The 25363-nt window shown below is 36.9% G+C and overlaps 6 protein-coding genes across 9 annotated transcripts; 4 read left to right on the top strand and 2 right to left on the bottom strand.

Annotated features, from left to right (window-relative positions):
- The first annotated feature begins 1450 nt into the window (after window positions 1-1450).
- On the top strand, window positions 1451-2763 carry LOC124211279 (U6 snRNA-associated Sm-like protein LSm4). The gene is made up of 5 exons (XM_046610177.2): window positions 1451-1652; window positions 1731-1772; window positions 1846-1944; window positions 2186-2393; window positions 2475-2763. Exons 1-5 carry the CDS (start codon window positions 1650-1652, stop codon window positions 2570-2572), a joined length of 450 nt encoding a protein of 149 aa, XP_046466133.1. The 5' UTR covers window positions 1451-1649; the 3' UTR covers window positions 2573-2763.
- A 351-nt stretch (window positions 2764-3114) lies between these two features.
- ND-13A (NADH dehydrogenase (ubiquinone) 13 kDa A subunit) lies at window positions 3115-3951 on the top strand. Its single transcript, XM_046610175.2, has 3 exons — window positions 3115-3250; window positions 3450-3626; window positions 3748-3951. Exons 1-3 carry the CDS (start codon window positions 3116-3118, stop codon window positions 3811-3813), a joined length of 378 nt encoding a protein of 125 aa, XP_046466131.1. The 5' UTR covers window position 3115; the 3' UTR covers window positions 3814-3951.
- Sys1 (Sys1 golgi trafficking protein) lies at window positions 3847-5305 on the bottom strand. 2 transcript variants are annotated; one of them, XM_046610174.2, is made up of 2 exons: window positions 4904-5305; window positions 3847-4799 (listed from the first exon to the last, which is right to left on the bottom strand). In XM_046610174.2, exon 2 carries the CDS (start codon window positions 4684-4686, stop codon window positions 4204-4206), a length of 483 nt encoding a protein of 160 aa, XP_046466130.1. In that variant the 5' UTR covers window positions 4687-4799; window positions 4904-5305; the 3' UTR covers window positions 3847-4203. The 2 variants fall into 2 exon arrangements, with proteins under 2 accessions (XP_046466130.1, XP_046466129.1); XM_046610173.2 differs by having other exon boundaries at window positions 4909-5304.
- A 9-nt stretch (window positions 5306-5314) lies between these two features.
- Window positions 5315-9619, top strand: LOC124211273 (HCLS1-associated protein X-1). Its single transcript, XM_046610163.2, has 6 exons — window positions 5315-5562; window positions 5847-5936; window positions 6116-6270; window positions 6368-6518; window positions 6661-6971; window positions 7486-9619. The coding sequence occupies exons 1-6, from the start codon at window positions 5483-5485 to the stop codon at window positions 7587-7589; spliced, it is 891 nt and encodes a 296-aa protein (XP_046466119.1). The 5' UTR covers window positions 5315-5482; the 3' UTR covers window positions 7590-9619.
- On the bottom strand, window positions 7584-15002 carry Su(dx) (Suppressor of deltex). The gene is made up of 13 exons (XM_046610154.2): window positions 14622-15002; window positions 13674-13812; window positions 13109-13564; window positions 12641-13037; window positions 12241-12472; window positions 11822-12132; window positions 11485-11727; window positions 11243-11402; window positions 10881-11155; window positions 10551-10776; window positions 10376-10472; window positions 10071-10273; window positions 7584-9951 (listed from the first exon to the last, which is right to left on the bottom strand). Exons 2-12 carry the CDS (start codon window positions 13729-13731, stop codon window positions 10101-10103), a joined length of 2628 nt encoding a protein of 875 aa, XP_046466110.1. The 5' UTR covers window positions 13732-13812; window positions 14622-15002; the 3' UTR covers window positions 7584-9951; window positions 10071-10100.
- On the top strand, window positions 14666-18671 carry LOC124211270 (RNA-binding protein NOB1). Of its 3 annotated transcripts, none has more exons than XM_046610155.2 (7): window positions 14666-14790; window positions 15082-15192; window positions 15433-15565; window positions 15943-16154; window positions 16257-16647; window positions 16744-17078; window positions 17188-18671. In XM_046610155.2, the coding sequence occupies exons 2-7, from the start codon at window positions 15121-15123 to the stop codon at window positions 17446-17448; spliced, it is 1404 nt and encodes a 467-aa protein (XP_046466111.1). In that variant the 5' UTR covers window positions 14666-14790; window positions 15082-15120; the 3' UTR covers window positions 17449-18671. The 3 variants fall into 3 exon arrangements, with proteins under 3 accessions (XP_046466111.1, XP_068989301.1, XP_068989300.1); XM_069133200.1 differs by having other exon boundaries at window positions 14673-14790; window positions 14918-15192; XM_069133199.1 differs by having other exon boundaries at window positions 14686-15192.
- Window positions 18672-25363: the final 6692 nt, after the last annotated feature.

Here is a 25363-nt window from a genome sequence, read left to right as displayed (position 1 = left end):
TTGTCTCGAATTATTTCTAATCAACCTGTTGTTTTTTTATTGCAGAATAATATCACGATAATTATTAGTGTTACGCAACATGAGAAGAACACTTGAGTCTCCGCTGATTAATTTAACAACAATTCACGTACAGCTTTTTCGACTCTCCGAAGTGCGTGTATATATATGTGTATAGATGAGATCAATAATCGTGTGTCGATACTGCACTTAGAATTACGTTTATCTAATAATTCTTTGATCACATGTACACGATATATACGAACTATGATGTAAGTCCAGTCCGATGTAAGTCCAGTCCGTTGTCATCGATTATATATTAATTTCCATTAGAAGTATAGCGATAACCAAGATGAAGCTGAAGGATCACCTCCCCATAAACTTTCTGGACCAATCTTGACACATTTTACAGTCCTACTCGTGCAGGTACGCGGTTGATCTAATTCATTATTCATGTATACATATACCTATATTCGTATGTAATACACATTTGTTGATGGATTATAAACACCCTGCTCGTAGAAACAAACTTTTAAATATATATATATAAAATATACATACATATACACACACACATTTACATACAATATAATCTATACCTCTATATAAACATTACGTATGATAAGATCTTGCGAATACACGTATAATATAGAATAGTTACCAACCCAAGCAGTCAATATTGTTAAGTAACAATGAAATTACAGTGAATAGTCTTACTTGGAGTATATAAGCGAAGTATATACAAACTTTACGTATTGTATGTACACTTATAGTTTAAGGACTCAGTGTGTTTTTTCGCGTGTATATGTACATATGTATATGTATATATGTTGACACAGAAATATATATTACTCAATAAATCGCCAATCGTATAGTATCAAAATAAAGCTATTCGTTGTAATTTCTCTACGGGCCCTATGCAAAATTCTTCAGCCAACTGTATGAGTAATGTTGGAATTCGTATGAGTCAAATCATATTCTGAGATTGGGTGGGTCAGAATTCAGTTAAAAAAAAGTGGAGTAACATCGTTCAAATCTCGCCGGTGAGTCGAGCTCTCATATTGCTTCATAGGAGTGTCCGAAAAATATACGGAAGAGAAGCATTTTCTGCATCCTCTGCCTAGTAATGTGGCGCTCGTGTGGCGCTCGCACCACCAACGCGGGAGTTTAGAGAAGTTGGCTAAGTTTGAACGAAAATATGGTCAGCCGTCGGCAGCGCCAAGAATCAAGATTTTTGAAATGGTCATCCGTGAGCCAAGTCAGTGTGAAGACGTAAATTCTTCATTTTTAATAAATTAGCTTTTCATTTCATGTTTTGTAATTACCTCTTATATGAATCAAAATTAGTTAGTTTTAAATCCTCAGCATATTCCCTCCGTGCAGTAATCTGAAGAGTGCTGCACTCTGGCATCGATTTCATTAAGCCTAACTTCTTTCTCTCGCGAGTCGCATTTGGTAATTTATATGCATTATATGACGGTAAAAAAAACAGTGTAAAAAACTTTTGCATCGAAGCTCGCTAGTCGATAGGCGATGTAGTCGATATGGTCGATATCAGCTGTGAATTGTGATGTTGACTTATTACTTCATTAGTCGAAATTGAAAGTGTTTAAAACTTCACACGTAACAAATCGTGCGGGAAGGTTTTAAAAATGGTAAAGTTTGATCATGCTAAAATTATGATCAGTAGATGGTTTAATAAATTCAAATAATAATGTTCTTTCATTTTCCAGCTACCGCTTTCATTGTTGAGAACAGCACAAAATCATCCTATGGTAAATCTTAACCTCAAAATTCTAGTCGTTTCATTACTTATTGCCAATTGTAGTTTGGTATTTTTTATTTCAGCTCGTCGAACTCAAAAATGGAGAAACATACAATGGACACTTGGTTAGCTGTGATAATTGGATGAACATTAATCTCAGAGAAGTTATCTGCACATCCAGGGTAATCTCAGTTGGCGTTCAATTAGCTTGCTTACATTTACTACGGGCACAGCATTGAATGTAACCTCGTCCAAAAACTCGTTAAATAATGTGTGCAGTACTGTAAGGCTGAAAGTTCCATTCCAGTTTAACCATCCTTGGAAAGTCTACTTTCATTGCAATGTGTTTATAAAAATTGCTGTAAATTATTGAGTTTATTCTATACTATCATTGCTAATCATCATAACAAATTGTCAATACAGGATGGTGACAAATTTTGGAGGATGCCAGAATGCTACATTCGTGGTAGTACCATTAAGTATCTTAGAATTCCAGATGAAGTTATAGACATGGTTAAAGAAGACGTTCAAATGAAATCGAGGGGACGAGGTGAAATGAAAGGACGTGGCGGTCAAAATCAACGAGGCGGTCGAGGCGGAGGCGGAGGTGGAGGTGGAGGTGGTGGCAGAGGTATTCGATAGTCAAAATCACATTAAATGAAGCAATTAAAGGAATTTTGAGATTTCATAGTTTATGCTTATGTTCTTTCAGGCACTTTCGGAGGACGTGGGGGAAGAGGCCCTGCGCCTTTAGGTCGAGGTGGTAATCAAGGTGGCAACAAACCCCAAAACAAACCAAGAACCAAATAAATATTTATTTAATAAGTGTTTGTACTATGAAATTACCCTAGGTTATACAGGTTTTCTAACTTGTAAAGAAATGTTATGTTTTAATTGTAGCATGTCACGTAGATATTCATCATATACGTATCTATGTATTTGAATCTAACTACACCATTGGATTATAATAATCATTTCTATAAAAAACTGTTACGGTTTGATTGCTGTAGTACTTTGAGTTGATCAACATCATGCATGAGACTTGCAAAATATACGGAGAGAACATCACAACGATCTGTGAAATAATCGACTATCTTCATCGCTTAACTTGCTATTTTTATTTTCAATAGAGCAAAAAATTAGGGATTAAGAAACGTATAATTGGTATACTTTTCTCGTATCTTGAACACTTGTGATACTTGTGCACGGGTCGGGGAAACACGTTGAGATACTACGGTGAGTACTCATTTGAACAGGTTTATGAAACTGTCGCGCAGCGAGAGCCGTGAGTCAGCTGTTATCTCACTGCAACACTGCAACTTCAGACGGATTAGCCGATCAGTAGTTGTGAATATGGCGTGCAAGAAAGTTGTCTGTCTGCTTGGGAATCAAACGAAAGTTTGCAAAATAAACGTCCCGGCTTTCACAACCGGAATACGTAACAAAGCTTCTTGGGAGCCCGTCGAAAAAGAAACGCATACTGGCCAGGTGAATAATAATTACGACTTATCCTGTTACGTAAATGTGAGGTTATGTTCATCTTCTTTGGTTTTCTCTGTTTAATGAACTGTTACCGCACTTTTAATTGGGTGCGTTGACGTAAACCTTGATTCGTATTCCATGAAATTTAAAATCTTTATGTCTGCTATCAATTGAAGTTATTTAATTTGGTTTATTATGACTTCAGAAATGGGACGCGAAGGATTATCGATTGGTGAGATTTGTGGATAAACCAAAACAAGTGAATCCAAACTGGGCTATTAATTTAATCGATGACGTTCCGCCAACTCCAACAACGAAGAGAGTTGTTGCCTGTGACGGTGGAGGTGGACCCACTGGACACCCTAAAGTCTACATTAACTTGGTAGATTATAACTTTATAAATAATCTTGAATCACCTCAGACAAATAACTTATGTCCTAGACATACACATAAATTAATACCGCTGTAAAGACAAAGAATTCAGCAATCTCTACCAATTACAGGACAAACCTGGGAATCATTCCTGTGGGTACTGCGGACTTAGATTCTACAAAGAAGATGCTCACTAGATTGTAGGTTCGGTAACAAAAACTTATAGTGTGTCAAGAAATTGGCAGAATGTATTGAATTAGTTGTATCTATCTCATCGCTACTCTGTACAACCATATGTGTATAATATAAATTATAATGTAACATTTTTTTCCTTACACTAGTCAACCACTTCGTCACTTCAATCTGTTACTGAATTCCTTAATTTCCTTCTACTATCACTCCCTGTGTTAACTACAAGATTATGGGCTAATGTTACTTTAACATTGGTAATAAAAAATGATACTCTGGTTTTTTCTTTCAAAAGTTTGTTAACAAAATTTATTAGGTTTCATTGGTTTTCTCTGGCGTTTTTTATTTTTAATAATAAATTAGATTGATTAATATGATTTTATAATTCAAGCAAATATTTACAAAGCTGTTTTTTGGGTATTCATTCCAAGAGGGATTGCTTGAAGTTCAGTTCTCATGCACAAGAATTCTCCAAATATGCACATTACGGTAACAGAAACAATGTTCAGGCACCACCAGCTGAAACTTGTTGGAAAACTGTAATTGTAACCCCAACAACAGAGTAAGTGAATCAGATGAGCGGTACACGCAAAATCCATACATTGTTTAGTCCTTTGTACAATCCACCACAAGACCAAAGCTCCAATTAAGGCATTGAACAAGAACATAGTGATGACCATTTTACCACCCAGATCACGAACGTGGAGTTCGCTATACTGAAAAGCATAATCCAATGATTTGGTCGATCCAAGAAGTGAGGCAACAATCCATATCCACACTCCAAGGCAAACGTATATCACTGCTTGAACGGCTATTATTTGTGATATTATCAGGATTGGATCCCATGTCATCTTTCGAAATTGTCCAGAAATGTTATTCATCTTATTTTGTTCTCTTCAGGGTGCTCCGTGTGCATTGAATCGGCGAAGATTAGCTATCAAAAGTCCGAAGTCTCATCATTTTGGTGTACTAATGTCAGCAAACATTAGTGAATCTGCAAAATAGTAATAAGTTTGTCGTGAAAAAAGCAGTTAAGTATTCTACGGAATCATCATCAGAAGAAGATGTATTCAGCTGTTAATAATATTGCGGTTGTACTTTACTTGTGCTGATCCGCATGAAGTCTCTCGATGTGTTTTTTTAGCAGCAAACCTTGAGAATCAGATTTATTCTAGCTATATATACCAAATTAAACCTGCCGTGGGTTGAAATAGATTTTGAATCGACAATTCGTATAATCGTGTAGCAACACAGAACTCGCTGTCAGCATGCCATTAGAATCGAGTCGAGTGTTTCACAAATCATAGCTCATCTCATCTAACATGGCGACTTCAAACCAATGAGTTGTCACCGAAACGACTTATTGCTTTTCCGTAGTATTATTTTGGGATTCATTGTCAATACATATAGACGTTGTCATAGCAAAGTTAGAACGAAAACTGCAGTAAGAAGCAAGTGCGCATAAGTTTATTAGAGCGAGATCATATTCACGTTAGAATTATGCGGATACGCGATGTCGGGACGTGATAATAGTCCGCATGAACTCAGCTGATTACTAAGTCTAAACTCCCGGTAGATTGCATTGATGTAATTCGGAAAACTTTAAAAAGCATGACGCAATTGTTGTTGAGACGACAGTTTGCTGCGGTTCGTTAAACCAGTTTAGAGTGGTGAAAAATGTCATTTTATAATTATTTACGAGACCTTTTCAACTTCGGAGGACGAAAAAATCAACAAAACAACCACTCGCAATACGGGTGAATATAATACCAGCACTTAACATTCCCAGCCGTAAGGGATATTGCGTGACCGCCAAAATACTAAGCCGTGGCTTTGTGTATTCTATTTTATTTTAAAAGAAGTATCCCTATTATTCAATACAAGCTATAAGCCTTTCAATTTCTTTTTGAAAATTTAATATGCACTCTATTACTCCTTATCAATCGTCCCATTATGTAACAAAACCTAAAACCGCTATCACTTAATATTTCGTGAAGATTTAGTTAAATCGAAATTAGATGTAATTCGGTTCAATTTACAGATTTGAAGACCAGTGGCAACACGGACATGAGTTTAGGAATCCAATCTGGCAGACAGATGAGGATGATGATGATGACAACGACGATTTCAGGTACATGCAATAATTATTCCATCTGCATAAAAATATTTTGGCTTTGGAACAGCAATAGTATTGGAGAGCTACCAGCAATTCACTTTTTTATGCAATTTGCTTGCTTCCAAGATCATTGATCTTTTCACAAATCTAAATAAGTAGAGTTAATTTACTTTTATTTAATCATTTCATCACAGGCAACGTGGACAGCAAATCTTTGGCTCCGGACACTTCAACATTCACAGCAATCCTTTTGAAATCACTCAGTACTTTGAACGCCAAATAGATGACATGTTGAAAAATTTCTTTGGATTTAGTCAAGATGGTATTATGTTACCGTTCGGCGACAAAGGTATGTACCAGATAGTATTTATTAGTCCTAAGTCAGTCATAGTAGTGAATAAAAAATAATACATCAGATTTTGTTCATTGATCTTGTCATTTTACAGCTCAGGGCCATTTTCAGGATTCGATGCTTATTGAACCACCAAAACAAGGAAACTTACGGGATGAAGTTTTAAAACCAGGTTACGAAAGTTTTGAGTCTAAGAATTTTCACGCACCTGTCGAAGAAAAATTGGATGTTAATTTGGATGGAAAGTAAGTTGTGGATTTATTACAACAATGTACATTATTTTTTGAATATGCCATGACAAGAAGCTAAATGAGATACTTGTGTTAGTGCAAAGGAAATGCAAACTTTTTCACTTGGTTACATATTTATCATCCATTTTTAATACAGGATTACTAGTGAAGAGTTGTCTCAAGCCTGGAAAGATCTTTCATCCTTACAAAGAAATAATTCTGGTACTAATACATCTCAGCAGCATCCATTTTCTTTCCATTCATTCGGACAATCCATTTCTACAAAAATTATTCGCAAGCCAGATGGATCTATTGAACAATATCGTACGGTCAGAGACTCTGTAGGAAATGAGGAAACTACTGTCACACGTCAGATTGGCGATAAATCACATACCGTCGTTGTAAAAAAAGAGAAAAATGGGGAGAAAACTGAAACTAAGTATGTGAATCCCATCAATCCAATGGAACGTAAGTACAGTAATAATTTTATTGTGCAATTGTAAATTCAAATAGAAGCGTCTCTTGTTTAGAACTTTAATTAAATTGTATAAATACGTACTATATTTCTTTCTTTTTCAAAATGGGCTGTTTCATGTTCAATCAGACAATAATTTGAATTTTTAATTTTCATAGCTAATTATTTTACTTACTGAAAATTTGAAGAAAGTAAGTTCTGCCAAACTACAGCCCACTATCTTCTACATACCTGATTTACAGACTTATTGAGTTTGTGATTTTGGTTGAAATCTGAAATGATGCACAGATTTGATATTGCTCTAAACTTTGAACTTTCAAACGGCAAAACTTGATCACGGGCAATATTTTAGCCTGAATGAATACGTGCTTCAAACCAACATTTCAAACAATTATTTCAACATTTAATTTACTTTTACGCAAAATGTCGCACAAAGTTTTGAACATTGCATATAATTAAGAGTAACAAGCCTGGTACCTGTTTTTTTTTTGTTTGTAAAAATTTTAGCTAATCCTGAGCAGACATTCATAGGTGTTATGGATGATCAGAGACAGCAGCAGAGTCCTTTAAGCAGCTTTCCATGGCATAAGTTTTTTGGTCCTAAATTGTAGATTATAGACTTCTAATATAATGTTTAGGATGAAAGTGATGTAAAAATGTTATCAATCTTAATAGTATCGATTATGTAGTGTAAATAAAGTTGACTTATCTCAACTTATACAATTACACTGTGGAAGGTTGAATTACTTGAGAAAAAAACTTTTGTGTTTCCGCTACAAATTTATTCACTGCTTTATAATCTGTACACCTTACATAATTATATACAATCTAATAAATCCATTGGGCTATTCTGTGTATAACCGAACCACATTTCTTCTCAGTAAAAATAACTCATTCTAATCTCAAAAATATACTCGTACGAGAATGGAATAATTAGTATTTGGCCATTTATAAATAAAACTTTTTATACTGAGAATATATGGTGAAGTAGACCGCAGTCATGTACAGTGGGTGTCACTTACTACGATGAGCGCAAGACTCGATGTCACCTTGAATGGCCTGGAGATATCCACTTCACCGAACATTTGCAATAGAACGTATTAAAATGTTCATCAATCTGATGATTAAATACTTTTATGTATACTTAAAAATTTAATTACATGGTTGAGAGTTTATACAACTACCGATCAAACGATGTGAAGACACTGCTTATGAAATTGAAATAATAAAACGTAATTCTTTTATTAATCAGGTAAAGTGGCAACTCTGTGATAATTGTAACTTGTTATTGTAATGATTTTTAATGAAAATTATTTAATGTTACTTAGGGATAAATATTAGCAGTGTTTCATACGTTTCGAATCATGCAACATCGTTAGTATCGACAGATTAAAAAATGTATTGTACGAAAATTATAATATAATAAGCGATTGCACATGTGCAATATCTTTTCATACATAAAGTTTAGGCACCTCAGTACTCCCATAAATACTGTTTTTGACATACAACGAAACTCGTACGACATATACATATTAATATACATCTAACAAAAATACACTATATTGTAATTGAAAAGTGAATTTACTTGTTAAATTATATTACAAGATAAATTTTGATCACTTTGTAAATAGGTATAATCAATCATCTAAATCGATTATTGATTAGGTTCAGAAATTTCACAAAAACAAGTAAGTGAATCAAAAAATAAATCCATATAGGTGCTTTATTCCATTTAATTTGATGTAATATTATTATTATTATTTTTTAAATATAATCATATATATCTATATATATATAATATATACCATATTATCGTGAACAAGCGACGAATTTATGTTCAATTTCTATCTGCCTGTTTGCAACTCAACAGTCAAGCAAATCATCAACTATTTGTTGCCATCAGTGTTGAAATAGTTTGTAGGTTCGTTTTTGCTATTTTGTTCTTAAAGTAACGTGGTTCTTTTATATGAATTAAAATTTTTTTATACAGTAGATAACTATTTCTTTAAAAGCATTGCTTGTCAACGGCTTTAATATATGCCACAAATTATTGTGTGTAGTTCAATTATGTACAATATTTATTATCATCACGAGGAATCTATACTTTGGATTGGTGAGATATAGAAAGCGTCAAATACTGAATTTCACTAGCGTTCTCATATTTTATTACCTTTCAATTACCGAAGATATATAATTTTTAGTTTATCGAAAATTCTTATGCCTTACTGATTCATTGGAATGCAATTCTGAGTAGGGTTATGAAGAAATTATACTACTTTTATTTTGGGGTCCTTTTTACTTTCTTTTTGAAGATCAGAACAATCACACCAATTGTATTTGAAATTTTGTTATTTTTCTCGATTTTTGACAATTTCTACATGAACCAATCACAATCCCTCAGCATTTGGCAATGTCTCCCAAGTACTCTAACTTGAGACAAATCGCGCCAAATTTTGGCTACCACAGCTATGTATTTTATTTCCAAATGATCTATAGTCAAAATGCAACGATTGTAGAAAAGTTTAGACCAGTCTCTAGAATCACAGTTTCTCTAATCTAGGGCAGATTAAAAATAAAAGGTAAAGAGTATAAGTTGAAAAGATTTGAAATAACATGATTTTGAGCAAATAACAAGAAATAATTTTTCAAAAATATCTTATGTGGTAAAGATGCAGAAATTCTTACAGTCCTCGGACTATTATGTAAGAATTAATCCCATGATTTTGTATGCATATGTATTTTAGTATAAAAAATACGATAATTATACGTGCAAGAAAAAATATTTCTATCCAGACCTTTCAGCACCATCAAAGGCACAGTAAAATAGAAGAGTTGTTCAATTCCACTCACCTTGCATAAGGACTATAGAGTTTCTATTGTATATAATTAACTATTAATATGATGAAATATTTATACAACATTAAAGTTTGGTTCTTAAAAGTGCATTACACTCTGGTGCAGTTTGACTTCATTCTGAAAATATGAAAAAAAAAGTAAGACGCTTAGCACATAATAAATTCACTATTTGAACATTTTTCAGAAGATCTTAGAAATTTCAAACATGATAGATTAAAAATTAAAAACTGATTTACCAGTTCTCATTTTAAAGCAACTGCAACTGGTCATTCCTGACCAAAGCCTTCTGTTTCTTCGATTGCATAGTTCAGCTTCTCCACCATTTGATCATAACTTTTATAGGGCGGAAGATCCAGCCTGTTGAAACACGTATGTGACCTCGGTAACCAAGTATCTTTACCCACCTTTTCTATGCAAAATCTTTGTGGTCCATTGCTCCCTAAAATGAATAATGTTCTCTATCAATTTCAAGGATTCGATAACACTGCAGTGTTGCTATTTTACATTCATTCAGCTGATTAAAACATTTTTCACAACATACCCATCAATTCGGCAAATCCACCAACTGGTACACGACATGTTCCTGTGACGAACTGTAGCAGTCTAGCTCGTTTTTCGCTGTCAGTTGTCCGTACAAACTGAAAAGATTTAATTTACAATAATCGTAAAAATTGAGGTAATTTCAGTTTCCTTAATAATTTATCGTTTCAAAGTACCTGCCAAAACCATAGTACTTGTTTACTGCTGCGCGTGTAGTGCCTGTAAATAGCGTTGCGTTGCCAGTCATCGACATCTATTTCTTGCATGCCACAGAGCATGAGCTCGAGTTCTCGCTCATCGAAATATTTTAGCCATTCTAGAGGCACAACCTCATTAAATCCTTCGAGGAAAGCTTTAGTTTGTTCCTCGATACCTCTCGTCATTCGCCATTCTGTCATCAGTCTGGAAATGCGAGCATTTTATTTTTATTATTATTTATTATTCTTATATTTTATTATTTCTTTACATGTATGTGTGTAGCAAAAGGTGTAATGCGATAACTTTACCTCATATACTCTTCCTTATTTTCTTCAACAACTCGAATTTTATCACCACCATCTTTAAGTTCATGATGTATGACTTGACCAAGAATCTCGAAATCGACGCTGTAATATAATTCGAGACCGCAATCATCTATGTTATTATCTTTTATCCATACAAGTGAATTGTAAAATTCCGGATCTATAGACTCAATATCCTTCATGATCAATTTCTTATTCAACATTCGTTTGTAAAAAGGCATTGTGAATCCACTGTAGATAAAACGTCCATGGTAAAGAGCCTGGTAATGCAAAAAATGGGGAAAATTGATTAAAGATCTTGATTACTTGTTCTCGTAATTCAAAATATATTAATAATCCTAACATACCATTGCAATGAACCTGCCGATGAATTTGAAATACTGTAGGTGGTCTGGATTCACGTACGATGCCGGATTTATTTGTAAACTGTAGTTGCTTTTGTTTGCATACTCAAAGAGACAATACATTGGATTCAATACCTCATGACTCAGTAAGAAAAACCATTCCCTGTTATGAGGAAAAAGATCCAATCATTAAACATGGAATAATATTTAAATTGGTTGAAAATTGATTGACCATAATTTTTTACCTTGATACTCCGCCATAGTCTAAGCCCTCTTCACCCTTGAATATAATGTACAATCGTCGTCTGAGCTCATAAGCCGGTAGTCTCATGATTTGGTGATAAGAATCTTCGAACAAAGTTTGTCGGGTAACGCTGATCTTTATATGACTAGGAAGAGCATTACTGTGGCATAAATATCTGAATTGTGATAATTTCCAGCGAAAAGATCGCTCATATGCCTTTGGAACCCCATAGACACCCTTCGGCCTGTAAAGAAGGTGACCAAAATATGTATTATGGTACTTGGAGTAATTTAGACTCAATTTACGATTAAACCGAAATTCTCAAAACTTTCACATACCCTTTCGGCGCTCCTGGTCTTGGATCTTGGAATGTTGTAGTTCTCGAATTATGGTCCACAAAATACCGGACTCCATCTTCAGTTAATCTAATCTCCCATCCATCAGGTAAGGGTGGTTCGTCCATTCCTGTTTCTTGTCCTTGTGTTCTTGGATCCTCCCATTGAGTTGTTCGATTTTTATGATTCACATAGTAAACTCTGCCTTCGGGCTGTTTGCGTCTCTCCCAACCAGCTGGCAGGGGCCCTAGAGCATCATCTTCTTCAACGACTGCCGTTGAAAGACCAGCCACTGCTGCTTGTCCACCATGAGCCTTTAAAAAAATGTGCAGAAGATAAGAATAAAAAGATTTTTGGTTGTTCTGAAAAAAAATTCATCTCCAATGACGAAATTTTCTCCAATTTTTTCAGTTGGTGATCACCTGAGGGTAGAGGAATCTTTGATTTCCTTGTTGGACAACATGTTGCCGTTCTCCCTGCCAGTGCTGGAAATGCTGTAGCCTCTCTGTGTTGGGGCGTTGCCAAGTAGTACTTCTTGTATTGTGATCTACATAATAAATTCTCCCTCGAGGATCCCTTCGTACTTCCCAGCCTGGTGGGAGTGGCTGTGGCCTTTCCCAGGATGTACTGCGAGTGTTGTGATCTACATAATACCTGGAACGATAAAAAACTAAAAAAACTGAAATAGTTCGTCAATCTTCAAATTTATAGCAGTATATTTCTCTTTAGATACTCAATGATACAGATATTCTGTACAAGAATGGTTGTAAAATCGCCAGAAACAAACGAACCTTTTTAATTAAATGACAATCCATAATTTACCTTCTGCCATAGACGTCATATCTCATTTCCCAACCAGCAGGCAAAGGTTCTTCAGGTTGATTACCATTTTCAGTCTCCCCGGGTACTCCAGATGGTCCAGCAGATGCTGGTTGACCCAGTGGGGGCCCTGTTGATCCACTGCTACTTTCAGTAGCCAAATGATTACCAACTCCATTAGCCATAGGAGAGGTAAGGCCAACAATTTGAGCATTGTTGGTATTATTACTGGGTTGACTTGCAGTGTGACTAGGATTGTGAAGAATGTTGGTTGAACTTCGATGCATAACTGGCTGCATGACGGAAGGTGCTGCATTCTCTGATCCGTGTAATCGCATGCGAGCTCTCACACCACCATTTAGAATACTTCGATTGTTCCCAGAGTCACTGTTTGAAGAACCTAGAAATAAAAAATGTTCGATCAACATTTCAGCTAATGCGAAAAAATATCTCTGAGATTTAAGGCCTTACCAAGTGGCGTCAGGGCACCGCTTGTAACTTGATTGTGGCGAACTTGTTCGCAGGAATTAGAGGGTATGACTTCGTTCATATCAATTTTTAGTCCGTCAAATAATGTTACCAACTCTCCAACCTTTGATAGTGGACCATAAGCATCGTGTTTATTTTCGCTCATTAAATCCAAAGTTAATTCAACATTATCCAATTTTCCATTGTAGTAGGACAAAACTTGAAACAAATTAATTCTCTTTTCACCAATCAATGCATCCCTACGAAAGGTGCTGTGATCCAAGAGTCTAAAATGCAGCTGGGAGTAAGGTGTTACAAGAATGGTAAACTTTTCCACCCATTTTGGCTGATATGTGGATTTTGCAATCTCAGTTTTGCGAGGACTCTTGTCATCAACTGAGAGTTCAACGTAAGGATTAGGTTTCAGAAATGACGAATTGCGCAATACGGCTGCTTCAACTGAAATGAAAATTAATATATCTTGGAAATCAACATGTTTTTAAGATAAGTAGATGAGGTAGAACTTGATCATAGTGGATGCAAAATTTAAAAAACTATTATCATTTACTAGTGATGCTAAGCTGATGAAACCCTGGAGTTGCAGCTTCCACTTCGCACTGTGACATGGTTTGCCTTTAGATGTGATTCACCAAAATAATCTTGAAATACCATTCATATTAAAACTCAGCTTTCAGAGTATTGTATAACTGAAAAATAAAAAAGAACATTTAGTATAATGTGTAGAATTTACTTAAAATCATTGAAAACAATAGGTTCAAGGAATCTAGGAATATTTTCTGTGAATCAGATTCTCTGGTGTAAGGTAAATATAAATGATCAATCTGTAAATATTTCTATTTTCGTGATTCAGAAAGCTTATAATTCAGCTTATCACGGATCCAGCTGTTACTCAGCAGAACTGACTAAACTATATGTTAGAAGAATACTTTCTTTTCCTGTCTTATTATTTGCTGACTAAAAAATGGTCAAAAATTGCTTAGATCGTTTGTTAGTTGGCAAAGTGAGAGAACTTTAAATATTTGTAGCCAATAGAATACAGATTGAGGTTTGCGCAGTAAGACTATAGAACAAAAAAACAAAGACGATTACAATTCATTTAATAAATTAGGTGCAGATAGAAATTAAGTTGCGTAGAGGAAAGAATGAAGTACGTAACAGATCAGCAAAATTTGTAAATGTTGTCGCTATCAATTGATTGATCATGTGAGAAGATAATTACCAAAAATAAAATTCATAAAAAACAAAGGTGTGAATTGTTGAGGAATCAATATAACGAACTGTAAATGGAATACTATTTTACAAGCAACAAATTAAGAAATGTAAACTGACTATTTGGTAACAATGGGAGTATTACATTAGACTAGGAAATGAGGTACAGAAAAATGAAACGAAAATTATGAGTAATATACGGGACATTAATCTTGACGTTTCGCGAATGGTTGATTCATCATACATTGCAGATAGGTTTTGACGTTTCAACTATAAGGATACAAACCTATATAGTATTGAACAAATTTCTAAGGCGCGTGCAGTCTTGAAACATCGCTCGCTCGGTATCGTCGATTATAAGACACAAAAACTGAGTTGAAAAACACTCGGAGGATTCGTTATCATGATATTTCACTATCTGACGTCAGCCATCTTGCTGTCCGTCAGATCTAAAAGTGAGTAGTACGAAGTTGAGATAAATAAATTGTTTAACAAATCGGGAATGGATTAATAATTTTTATACGGATACGTAAATTTGGTAACGTCATGATTTGTGCGGTTTATTTTTTTTCATTATTACAGAGTGTATTCAAAGGGAACAGGGGTCTAGAATTTCCTCGTCTTTTAGCGTAATTGTAAAACATAAGCAACTCACATGAGCTGCGTAGTTCCCACTCCGTGGTTTCAGACGTTTTAAGCATTTAAAGACCCAATATCCTAATGGAAGTGTGATATTTTCCGTGTAGCGTGGCCACATGTAAAGCTCCCATTGGAAACTGGGAAAAATGAAGTCTGACGCAAAAGTGGAGTATCTGATTGTCGATACTAGTGCATTTATTAGAAACGCAGCTATACAGGTATGATAAATAATAAATAAAGTACAGTTGTCCACTCACCTGCGTACACTCAATTACATTGCACTAGCTCGAATTAGGTTATGCCATCTTCGTTACCTAATTAGTAATGCGTTTTCTTGTACTCTTCTTTTTTTATCATAACTTAAACCGATAAGATTATGATTACTTGATATCGTATCACTTTTCAGCTCAAAATTCTCACATCATGATAAAAGCTCATCTCCCAATTTTTCGTAACAGGATATCGCTGCCAACGTTATAACTCCTCAAGATGTTGTTAATGAAATAACCAACAAGCGGCAGCTCAGAAGACTCGTTGTTTTACCTTACGACTTGATTATTAAAGATGTCTTTCCAGAGAACATTCATTTTGGTGAGAGAAATAAACAATCAGCCTACTTGTATTCATTATTTCTTCACGTGGCTTTTTTCACGCCTCCGTGTCTTTCCATGTCTCTATCTATAGCTCTTTCCATGTCTATATGCGATACTCCAAACATGCCAAATGATATGGCTAGAGCATTTTGTAATCAAGTCCTATATGAATCATCATATTTCACTACTATCTGCAACTACAATACACATATGATGTATGTATGTAGAAACAATCGTGCCAATACCTGTTATTTTGCAAAAAATACAATAGTGTGCAAATAGATATGGCCTTCTTGTTTACACTTGGCATTATTTACATCATTCAGTTGTGACTTTGTCAGTCATATCACTATTATTCGTACGTATGTCCCATAGTTACCGAATTTTCTAAAAAGACTGGAGACTACCGCAGTCTTTCGGCAACTGATATTAAGGTGATTGCCTTAACTTATCAGCTTGAGAAAGAAAAAGTTGGAACTCAACACTTGAAGGATGTACCTATAACACCTGTAAAGCCCGATATCAGCATCAATCTCCCAGATAATTACTCGCATAATGTGGCTGGATTTTTTTTACCTGACAATGATGTAAGCAATACAGGGAATAAATAAAATTAACTTACAACAAGCACTTTCAATTGGCAAAACTTTTGGTTTCATGTTGTACCAATGCTTTTTTATCTCATTTAGAAACAAGGTACTGAAAAAGAAACTGTGGAACACTGCACTTTTAACCAAAACGAAGACACAAAAGAACTAGATTTGCATAATAATCTGAACACGGTAATCTTGCTGAAAAATGGAAGCGCAGATTCTACCTCTGAATCGGACGATTTGTCAGAATACTCATCAATTTCTGATTATGAGACAGCAACCTCCGACTTAGAAAACATAGAGAAAGATAGTTTACCTGATAAATTTTCTGCTTTGAAATGCAATCCAGAAGATTTGGAATTGGATAATGGCAAAGACGTTGACGATATTCTCCCAGCTGAAAATTGTGAAGAGTTTACTGATGAGGACCAAGAAATTGAAGAGAGTGAAAGTGAAGATGACAACGATGAGGGTTGGATTACACCTCGTAGGTTTTGAAAAAACCGTTGAATTGTTTTTGACTAATGATAACATAGGTTGATTGAATATGTCTGTGAATACATTCAAAATAATAATTTTCCAGGGAACATTGTGAAAGTCAAGAAAGATATGGATGCAGATATTCAAGAAGAAAAACCAGCTAAAGTTGCCTGCCTTACAACCGATTTCGCTATGCAGAATGTTTTGAAACAAATTGGCCTCCAAGTCGTTAGCTTGGATGGGAGAGTAATTAAGCAGCTAAGAACATTCATACTAAGGTGTTACACGTGTTTCAAGACTACTAGCATCATGACCAAAGAGTTCTGTCCCAACTGTGGAAATAAGACTTTAAAAAAAGTCGCGGTCTCACTAGATGAAAACGGCAAACAACAGATCCATATTAATCACAAAAGACCACTTACGGCAAGGGGGAAAAAGGTAAAGTTAACATCTTCCATGCTAAAGCTGTAAGAATTCTCATTGATCATTGCAGCATTTTTATTTACCTCTATATCTGTACTAATTACTAAACTTTATTATGTTCCAGTTCTCGCTACCTACACCACAGGGCGGAAAACACGCCAATAATCCAATTTTATTTGAAGATCAGCCCAGGCCTGATCAGCGGCCGTCTAGATTAGCACGAACAAGAAATGATCCTCTAAACGATGATTACGTAGCTGGCTACTCACCGTTTGTAATGCGTGATATTAACTCAAAATCTGCTATCCTCGGTATAAGATCCGGAACAGATATAAAGCACTGGATGAGAAAAAATCCAAATCAAGCCAGGAAAAAACGGAAGTAATCTCACTACAAACAATTCAGTGTTTTCGAAGTAATGTTGCATATCCAGTTTCTACGAAACCATGCTATTTGTTTGGGCCAAAAAACTCATTGCGATGAGACAGATTATTAGATGCCATTAGAGGACACTACAAACTCAAACGACATAAGTAGAGCCAAATCGAACCACCCAATTTAGAAATACGACATGATTTCTCTTATTTTCTATAACTTCAGAATCATCGATTGTAGTAGAGTAAAACTATTCGAAATCATTTTTCCTTGCACAATTGCGCTAGCGTAGCGTACACAACAATTCATTGTAGGGTTTTTCGAAGTCTTGAAATTTTCACAGAAGTTGCAAGGAGATAGCATTAGCATATTTGTGATTTTTGGGGTTCCAGGTTTTTCTTGTCTGGGTATTGGTTTGAGTGAGCCTTTTACCGCTACTTGAACCTTCAGGAATGAAAAAGATGTCAAGAACATTGCAAAACCAACAACTGATGTCATACAAAGAAAAACGAAGGATTTTTCGATTTTCGTCTGTAACTTTGAATTCGGCGTTCGCAGCGCGAATAGCTAACTTTCACATTTCTGTAATTTTGTTGCCAAAAACTGTTTGTCTTAGAATTGGTGTAACCCTTGGAAAACACGGAGGGTCAATTTGACCCCTATATCGATTTTGGTCAGGAATATCTTTAAATTGGTGGGCCTGCGGCCGTTTAGCGGTAACTTGGGGTCCTAAATGTACGTTAAGATTCTTCCCCTGTACATTGTAGTAGGCACATGAGTAAGCAGTACACGTTTGGCATGGTTTGAATGGTTCAAAGAAGTCGTAGGGTTAATTTGATCGTGATGGTGTATACGAAACATTGATTTGTTCGCGCAACAGAGTAATGCTTGATTAAGCGCCTGTTAATTTAGGGATTTTGTGTACTTGCAAGCACTGTTTGCAAGTATGCTCGAACAGATGAAGCACAGATGCTTGTGTAATGCTGTCCTAGAACGTGAACCACCAGTTATTTTGAAAAGCAAAGTGTGTGTTTTGCCCTTATGTGAAAACCAAAAAAACTAAACTACAATGTCCATTTTGCTTAGGACCAATGTGTGATGATCATCACGCTTACTTATGCAACGACTGTGTCAAAGATACATCAATTAGTGAAGATTCATCACACTTCAATGAAAATAAAATATCCACGCATATGTAAAAAAAATACATATTTTGATACTTTCTTCAACGAATACATTTTCTTTTCCTCTGAAATTCACCTCCATTAGTTTGCAAGATGAATATACTTTTTTTTAAAAGTACGCTAAAGAACAATTTTTTTCAACTGTAACACATCTTGAGAATATGCAAATTAAATTTTGACCAAAATTGTTGAAAATTGAAAAAAATTCGTGTTTCGTTTAGTAATTTTTGTTGTTTATTTTATGTTGCACAAAATATTTTTAAAACAATTTAATTTATTAAAAAATATTTTTCACAAATTTTTTAGGATAAAAGAATGATTGCAGACTTTTTTTTCTTCATCGAATGATTTCACAATGTTCTTGGTATATCTATGAAAAATTTCAATCCATCGCATCAGTTGATCTAAATTGACAGATGATTGAAAAGTGTGTAAGGTCCATTTGAGCAAGAGTGTTATCCGTAATAATTAAAATTTGTGTGTTCTCCGTGGATTAAATGACTATCCGTACTAGAAGAACTCTGAAAGATGATATGATAGGAAAATCAAAATAGCTTTTTCGTTTCTTGGTGCTTTAAATTTAATCCATTGCTCGCAGCGTATTCGGACTGCGCGCAATCGATTCCCTTTGCAAAATGACGTCGATGTAGTGCTCGTTGACTGAAATATATGTATAAAGACGGATACCCCAGGGTAAATTTTTGTGACCGGTTTTTGGCAGGCAAGTGGGCCCAGGTGGGTCTGGGAGAGTAGGAGGGTTCTGCTCTATCGACTCTACCTAACGGGCTCGCACCGACATTCGTAGCAGCCAAAGTAGTGTCAGTATAGAAGCTTGAGATTGAATCGATACAAAATGAGTACGTAAAACTACTTGTCAACTGCAACTTAGAAATGTCGAACAGCTCAATCATCCCCGTGAGAAGAAGTGTAACCGCGGCTACCGCATACCACCCCCAACTATCGTCGAGCACCACTAACCACCGTCAACCACCTCCGACCACCTTTATCCTCCTCGTCCACCTCGGCCCCCTCCTCCCCCAACCCCTCGTCGTCCTCGTCCCCCTCGGCTACCTCCTACCACCCTCAACCACCTCCTACCACCTCCGACCACCTCCTACCATTTCCGAACACCTCCAACCACTTCAGACCATCTCCGACCACCTTCGTCCTCCGCGTCTACCGCGTCTCCGCGTCTACCGCACTAATTTTGATCGAGATGAAACGGATGCTCCGTATATGAGCCAGTGTTTAACGCAGTGTTCTGATTTAAAGACCTAAAAAGGTGATGGTCGGCGATTTTTCTTTATAAGGAGAAATAGAACGAAGCTTCTTAAATCTTTCAGTGTATTTTAACACAAATTTGTAAGGTACGAGCAAAAATTTTTATCATCCAACTGTCGCAGATCGGCAGCGTTATTAGCTGACCCGTTAACTCAAGAATATATCTTCCGTATACGGCTGACCATCGAAGGGCCTAGCCGCATGAGTCTGGAATTGGCAGGAAAAAAAAGTGCGTATTTCTTGTCTGAATTGTAAAAACTAAAATCATCATGCGTCCTATCATTTCATCATATATCATACGACATGCATCATACATAGTATTGAAGTTCGAAACCAAAGTTTGTATGTTAGGATGTTCTGAAAGTGACGTCGCCCAAAATTTTTTTTCTTCTGACGTCTCGATCTATATAGACGAAAATCAGCTAACCGAATTCCTCAGTTTGGAAATAACCGCGCAGTAGAGAGGACGTGTGAGAATCACGCTCCGCCGATTTCGAGTACCGGGTTCTCTACCTCCGTGGTTCCTGCACTCCGGGTCCGCTACCTGGTGCAACTCGAGTTCCAGGAGAAGCGCTCCGTAGTTTCTGCGCGCCAGGTCCGCTACCTGGTGAAACTCGACTTCAGAGACAGGCGCTCCGTAATTTCTGCGCTTCAGGTACCGTACGTGGTGGAACTCGAGTTCCAGAGCAAGCGCTCCGTAGTTTCTGCGCTCCAGGTACAGTACCTGGTGAAAATCGACTTCAGGGACAGGCGCTCAGTAGCTCATTTGACAGTATTTTTCTCATTATCTTCTTGATAAAATGTGTCAATAAAAAAATTATATTAATCCTTACGCAATATTTTTCATGTGTTCTATTACTGAGAATATTTATTAGTATTCGTGGTACAACCGGAGGTGGTTAGCGGTGATCGTTGGAGGTGGTCGGAGGTGGTACGGGGTGGTTACGGGTGATCGAGGTGGACAAGGAGAACTAGGTGGACGAGGAGGACGAGCATTTCTGCGCGGTGAGTGTAACATTTAATTGCAATTGTAATTATATTTTATCTGAAATTTTTTACACTTGTCATGTTTACAATGAATTATTTCAATTCATTTTTTGCGCAAGTCCGAATTCAGTAGCTATAAATGCGCTGATAAGCTTTCTACAATTATTTATTATTTTCTCATAATCTTCTCGGTAAAATGTGTCGATAACAAAATTTTATAAGTCCTTACACAATATTTTTAATGTGTTCTAATACTAAAAATATTAATTTGTATTTAAGATATAACTCGTGGTGGTTTGCGGTGGCTGTTGAGGGTGGTTGGCGGTGGTCGGAGATGGCCGAGGAGGAGGACGAGGATGACTAGGATTTGTGCACTGCGAGTATAACGTTCTGAAGTATTGAATAGAGTAGGAGTAGGAGCAGCAGTAGGACCAGGAGTAGAATCAGGAGTAGGAGTAGGAGTAGGAAAAGGAGTAGGATTAGGAGTAGAAGTAGGTGTAGGATCAGGTGCTGAAATAAATTCTTTCTGGCACTATTCCGACGTAATTTTGCGAGACAAATCGATTAAGCGCAGTCCCGATATGCTGCAAGCGGCGGATCAAAAGTTACAGCCAAAAAACCAGAAGCTGTGTTCTCGACAATTTTCAGCGGGTGCTTTTTCCTTCGCAATTACTCTCCTGTTGATCCCACGCTCTTTTCGCTGCGTTTTCCGAGTTCCTGGGGGTCCAATTAGTCAGGTAAGGGTTATTCAAATCCAATCTAAGACCAAAAATTCCCGGCTCCAAAAATGGAGAAAAAGTAAGGCTAACCCTGACATTGTCTTCGCCGTCTTTCTCTGTTCTATTCTCTGTTCTAATTTTTTATCCCTATCTCTTAAATAGTAATATAGAACTAGGCTAAGGTTTAGGAATTAAGACTTTGTTTATTTTTAATGTTGCAATAATGTTTTCCAATGATGCCATGGAAAAGATGTGAAATAAACGATCAAACGATTAAACCCCTTTGTATTTTTGGCTCCAAAAATGAAGAAAAAGTACGGCTAACCCCTTTGCATTTTTGCCGAAAATTTTCGCGATTTTGAAACGTGCTGCAATAAATTCTTTCATGCACTATTCGGACGTAATTTTGCAAGAGAAATCGATTAAGCGCAGTCCCAATACGCTGCGATCAACGCATCAAAAGTTGCAGCCAAAAAACGGAAACCTGTGTTTTCGACATTTTTCAGCAGGTGCTTTTTCGCTCGCCATTTCTCTCCTGTTGACCTCACGCTCTTTTCGCTACGTTTTCTGAGTTCCTGAGGATTCAATTAGTCAGGTAAGGGTCACTTGAATCGAATCTGAGACCAAAAATTTTCGCCTCCAAAAATGAAGAAAAAGTAAGGCTAACCCCTTTGCATTTTTGCCGAAAATTTTCGCGATTTTAAAAAGTGCTGCAATAAATTCTTACATGCACTATTCGGACGTCATTTTGCAAGAGAAATCGATTGGGCGCAGTCCCAATACGCTGCGATGAACGCATCAAAAGTTACAGCCAAAAAACGGAGACCTGTGTTTTCGACAAATTTCAGCAGGTGCTTTTTCGCTCGCCATTTCTCTCCTGTTGATCTCACGCTGTTTTCGCTGCGTTTTCTGAGTTCCTGAGGGTCTAATTAGTCAAGTAAGGGTCGTTTGAATCGAATCTGAGACCAAAAATTTTCAGCTCCAAAAATGAAGAAAAAGTAAGGCTAACCCCTTTGCATTTTTGCCGAAAATTTTCGCGATTTTGAAAAGTGCTGCAATAAATTCTTTCATGCACTATTCGGACGTCATTTTGCAAGAGAAATCGATTAGGCGCAGTCCCAATACGCTGCGATCAACGCATCAAAAGTTACAGCCAAAAAACGGAAACCTGTGTTTTCGACATTTTTCAGCAGGTGCTTTTTCGATCGCCATTTCTCTCCTGTTGATCTTGCGCTGTTTTCGCTGCGTTTTCTGAGTTCCTGAGGATTCAATTGGTCAGGTAAGGGTCACTTGAATCGAATCTGAGACCGAAAATTTTCGCCTCCAAACATGAAGAAAAAGTAAGGCTAACCCCTTTGCATTTTTGCCGAAAATTTTCGCGATTTTAAAAAGTGCTGCAATAAATTCTTACATGCACTATTCGGACGTCATTTTGCAAGAGAAATCGATTGGGCGCAGTCCCAATACGCTGCGATGAACGCATCAAAAGTTACAGCCAAAAAACGGAGACCTGTGTTTTCGACAAATTTCAGCAGGTGCTTTTTCGCTCGGCATTTCTCTCCTGTTGATCTTGCGCTGTTTTCGCTGCATTTTCTGAGTTCCTGGGGGTCCAATTAGGCAGGAGAGGGTCACTTGAATCGAATCTGAGACCAAAAATTTTCGCCTCCAAAAATGAAGAAAAAGTAAGGCTAACCCCTTTGCGGTTTTGCCGAAAATTTTCGCGATTTTAAAAAGTGCTGCAATAAATTCTGACATGCACTATTCGGACGTCATTTTGCAAGAGAAATCAATTGGGCGCAGTCCCAATACGCTGCGATGAACGCATCAAAAGTTACAGCCAAAAAACGGAGACCTGTGTTTTCGACAAATTTCAGCAGGTGCTTTTTCGCTCGCCATTTCTCTCCTGTTGGTCCTACGCTCTTTTCGCTGCATTTTCTGAGTTCCCGACGGTCTAATTAGTCGACTAAGGGTCATTTGAATCGAATCTGAAACCTAAAATTTTCAGCTCCAAAAATGAAGCAAAAGTAAGGCTAACCCCTTTGCATTTTTGCCGAAAATTTTCGCGATTTTGAAAAGTGCTGCAATAAATTCTTTTATGCACTATTCGGACGTCATTTTGCAAGAGAAATCGATTAGGCGCAGTCCCAATACGCTGCGATCAACGCATCAAAAGTTACAGCCAAAAAACGGAAACCTGTGTTTTCGACATTTTTCAGCAGGTGCTTTTTCGCTCGCCATTTCTCTCCTGTTGACCTCACGCTCTTTTCGCTGCATTTTCTGAGTTCCTGGGGGTCCAATTAGGCAGGAGAGGGTCACACAAAGCGAATCTGAGACCAAAAATTTTCGCCTCTAAAAATGAAGAAAAAGTAAGGCTAACCCCTTTGCATTTTTGCCGAAAATTTTCGCGATTTTAAAAAGTGCTGCAATAAATTCTTACATGCACTATTCGGACGTCATTTTGCAAGAGAAATCGATTGGGCGCAGTCCCAATACGCTGCGATGAACGCATCAAAAGTTACAGCCAAAAAACGGAGACCTGTGTTTTCGACAAATTTCAGCAGGTGCTTTTTCGCTCGGCATTTCTCTCCTGTTGATCTTGCGCTGTTTTCGCTGCGTTTTCTGAGTTCCTGAGGATTCAATTAGTCAGGTAAGGGTCACTTGAATCGAATCTGAGACCAAAAATTTTCGCCTCCAAAAATGAAGAAAAAGTAAGGCTAACCCCTTTGCATTTTTGCCGAAAATTTTCGCGATTTTAAAAAGTGCTGCAATAAATTCTTACATGCACTATTCGGACGTCATTTTGCAAGAGAAATCGATTGGGCGCAGTCCCAATACGCTGCGATTAACGCATCAAAAGTTACAGCCAAAAAACGGAAACCTGTGTTTTAGACATTTTTCAGCAGGTGCTTTTTCGATCGGCATTTCTCTCCTGTTGATCTTGCGCTGTTTTCGCTGCGTTTTCTGAGTTCCTGAGGATTCAATTAGTCAGGTAAGGGTCACTTGAATCGAATCTGAGACCAAAAATTTTCGCCTCCAAAAATGAAGAAAAAGTAAGGCTAACCCCTTTGCATTTTTGCCGAAAATTTTCGCGATTTTAAAAAGTGCTGCAATAAATTCTTACATGCACTATTCGGACGTCATTTTGCAAGAGAAATCGATTGGGCGCAGTCCCAATACGCTGCGATGAACGCATCAAAAGTTACAGCCAAAAAACGGAGACCTGTGTTTTCGACATTTTTCAGCAGGTGCTTTTTCGATCGCCATTTCTCTCCTGTTGATCTTGCGCTGTTTTCGCTGCGTTTTCTGAGTTCCTGAGGATTCAATTAGTCAGGTAAGGGTCACTTGAATCGAATCTGAGACCAAAAATTTTCGCCTCCAAAAATGAAGAAAAAGTAAGGCTAACCCCTTTGCGGTTTTGCCGAAAATTTTCGCGATTTTAAAAAGTGCTGCAATAAATTCTTACATGCACTATTCGGACGTCATTTTGCAAGAGAAATCGATTGGGCGCAGTCCCAATACGCTGCGATGAACGCATCAAAAGTTACAGCCAAAAAACGGAGACCTGTGTTTTCGACATTTTTCAGCAGGTGCTTTTTCGCTCGCCATTTCTCTCCTGTTGGTCCTACGCTCTTTTCGCTGCATTTTCTGAGTTCCTGGGGGTCCAATTAGGCAGGAGAGGGTCACTTGAATCGAATCTGAGACCAAAAATTTTCGCCTCCAAAAATGAAGAAAAAGTAAGGCTAACCCCTTTGCG

This window comes from Neodiprion pinetum, chromosome 2 (genome assembly GCF_021155775.2).
Source record: "Neodiprion pinetum isolate iyNeoPine1 chromosome 2, iyNeoPine1.2, whole genome shotgun sequence".
Lineage (NCBI taxonomy): Eukaryota > Metazoa > Arthropoda > Insecta > Hymenoptera > Diprionidae > Neodiprion > Neodiprion pinetum.
Note: the sequence above shows the minus strand (reverse complement) of the source record. Positions and strands in the feature narration are given on the sequence as shown.

Coding starts and splice junctions, on each gene's coding strand:
- LOC124211270 (XM_046610155.2), top strand. CDS start 15,121: ATGAAGTCTGACGCAAAAGTGGAGTATCTGATTGTCGATACTAGTGCA. Junction 15,193..15,432: donor TTAGAAACGCAGCTATACAG/GTATGATAAATA, acceptor TTTTCGTAACAG/GATATCGCTGCCAACGTTAT. Junction 15,566..15,942: donor TCCAGAGAACATTCATTTTG/GTGAGAGAAATA, acceptor TATGTCCCATAG/TTACCGAATTTTCTAAAAAG.
- ND-13A (XM_046610175.2), top strand. CDS start 3,116: ATGGCGTGCAAGAAAGTTGTCTGTCTGCTTGGGAATCAAACGAAAGTT. Junction 3,251..3,449: donor AAGAAACGCATACTGGCCAG/GTGAATAATAAT, acceptor TTATGACTTCAG/AAATGGGACGCGAAGGATTA. Junction 3,627..3,747: donor CTAAAGTCTACATTAACTTG/GTAGATTATAAC, acceptor TACCAATTACAG/GACAAACCTGGGAATCATTC.
- Sys1 (XM_046610174.2), bottom strand. CDS start 4,686: ATGAATAACATTTCTGGACAATTTCGAAAGATGACATGGGATCCAATC.
- LOC124211273 (XM_046610163.2), top strand. CDS start 5,483: ATGTCATTTTATAATTATTTACGAGACCTTTTCAACTTCGGAGGACGA. Junction 5,563..5,846: donor AACAACCACTCGCAATACGG/GTGAATATAATA, acceptor TTCAATTTACAG/ATTTGAAGACCAGTGGCAAC. Junction 6,519..6,660: donor GATGTTAATTTGGATGGAAA/GTAAGTTGTGGA, acceptor TTTTTAATACAG/GATTACTAGTGAAGAGTTGT.
- LOC124211279 (XM_046610177.2), top strand. Junction 1,773..1,845: donor CAGCACAAAATCATCCTATG/GTAAATCTTAAC, acceptor TTTTTATTTCAG/CTCGTCGAACTCAAAAATGG. Junction 2,394..2,474: donor AGGTGGAGGTGGTGGCAGAG/GTATTCGATAGT, acceptor ATGTTCTTTCAG/GCACTTTCGGAGGACGTGGG.